Source organism: Phaethon lepturus, unplaced genomic scaffold (genome assembly GCF_000687285.1).
Source record: "Phaethon lepturus isolate BGI_N335 unplaced genomic scaffold, ASM68728v1 scaffold5330, whole genome shotgun sequence".
Taxonomy (NCBI): Eukaryota; Metazoa; Chordata; class Aves; order Phaethontiformes; family Phaethontidae; genus Phaethon; species Phaethon lepturus.
The window spans coordinates 1-622 of record NW_010512458.1 but is presented as its reverse complement, the minus strand read 5'-3'; the positions used below and the strand labels follow the sequence as shown (position 1 = coordinate 622).

Genomic DNA, 622 nt, shown 5'->3' with positions numbered 1-622 from the left:
GCATTCCTGGTGCTGATTTTAAATACTTCTCAACACAGACCAGACTCTGCAGCTAACGTATAGCTCGAGCAAAATCAGCGAGGCTACGTAATTAGGTACAACTCGGGAATTTAAATTCATCAAGATGGCAAAGGGGGCTATGGCATGCTCCTTGCATCTCCCCCAACTCCTGACGGATTGTGCGCTCCTGTACAAACCAGTATGGACTCTGCTACAGTACCTGGCTGATGTCAGTGGGCTTTGCTTGGTTGCCTGTTTGCACCAAGAGTTTGTAAGCCAGAACAGCATTGTCGGATCCATTTTTATAATTGTTGTAAGTGATTTTCCCAGCTTCCCAGTCACTGTCAAATGCATGCTGAAGTCCTAAAGAGTTAAGGAAGGTGTGAGGAAGATAGAAGAAGCAGATAAGAAAATGACCTTTGAAACAAATTTCAGTAGGAAGAAACAATAATAATGATTCTTTGTAATATAAACTGTGACAATTTATAGCTGAACCAGGAAGAAAACTATCCATCTGCTGCCTCCTAAATTCGGGCTGCCCACCTCATGGTCTGTGTGTGGGAAGGTAAAAGAACCAGTTGCATGTCCAATAGTACATAGAATCATAGAATCATAGAATCTT

The 622-nt window shown here is 42.3% G+C and overlaps 1 protein-coding gene across 1 annotated transcript in view; it reads right to left on the bottom strand.

Annotated features, from left to right (window-relative positions):
- The window catches only part of LOC104620727 (protein patched homolog 1-like), a gene marked incomplete at its 5' end in the record, with an annotated part of 14,486 nt that extends 14,123 nt beyond the window's left edge, over positions 1–363 (bottom strand). Inside the window, one exon of the mRNA XM_010287026.1 lies at positions 221–363. Coding sequence (XP_010285328.1) covers positions 221–363 — 143 coding nt within the window. The remainder of the gene's footprint in view (positions 1–220) is intronic.
- Between the last annotated feature and the right edge of the window lie 259 nt (positions 364–622).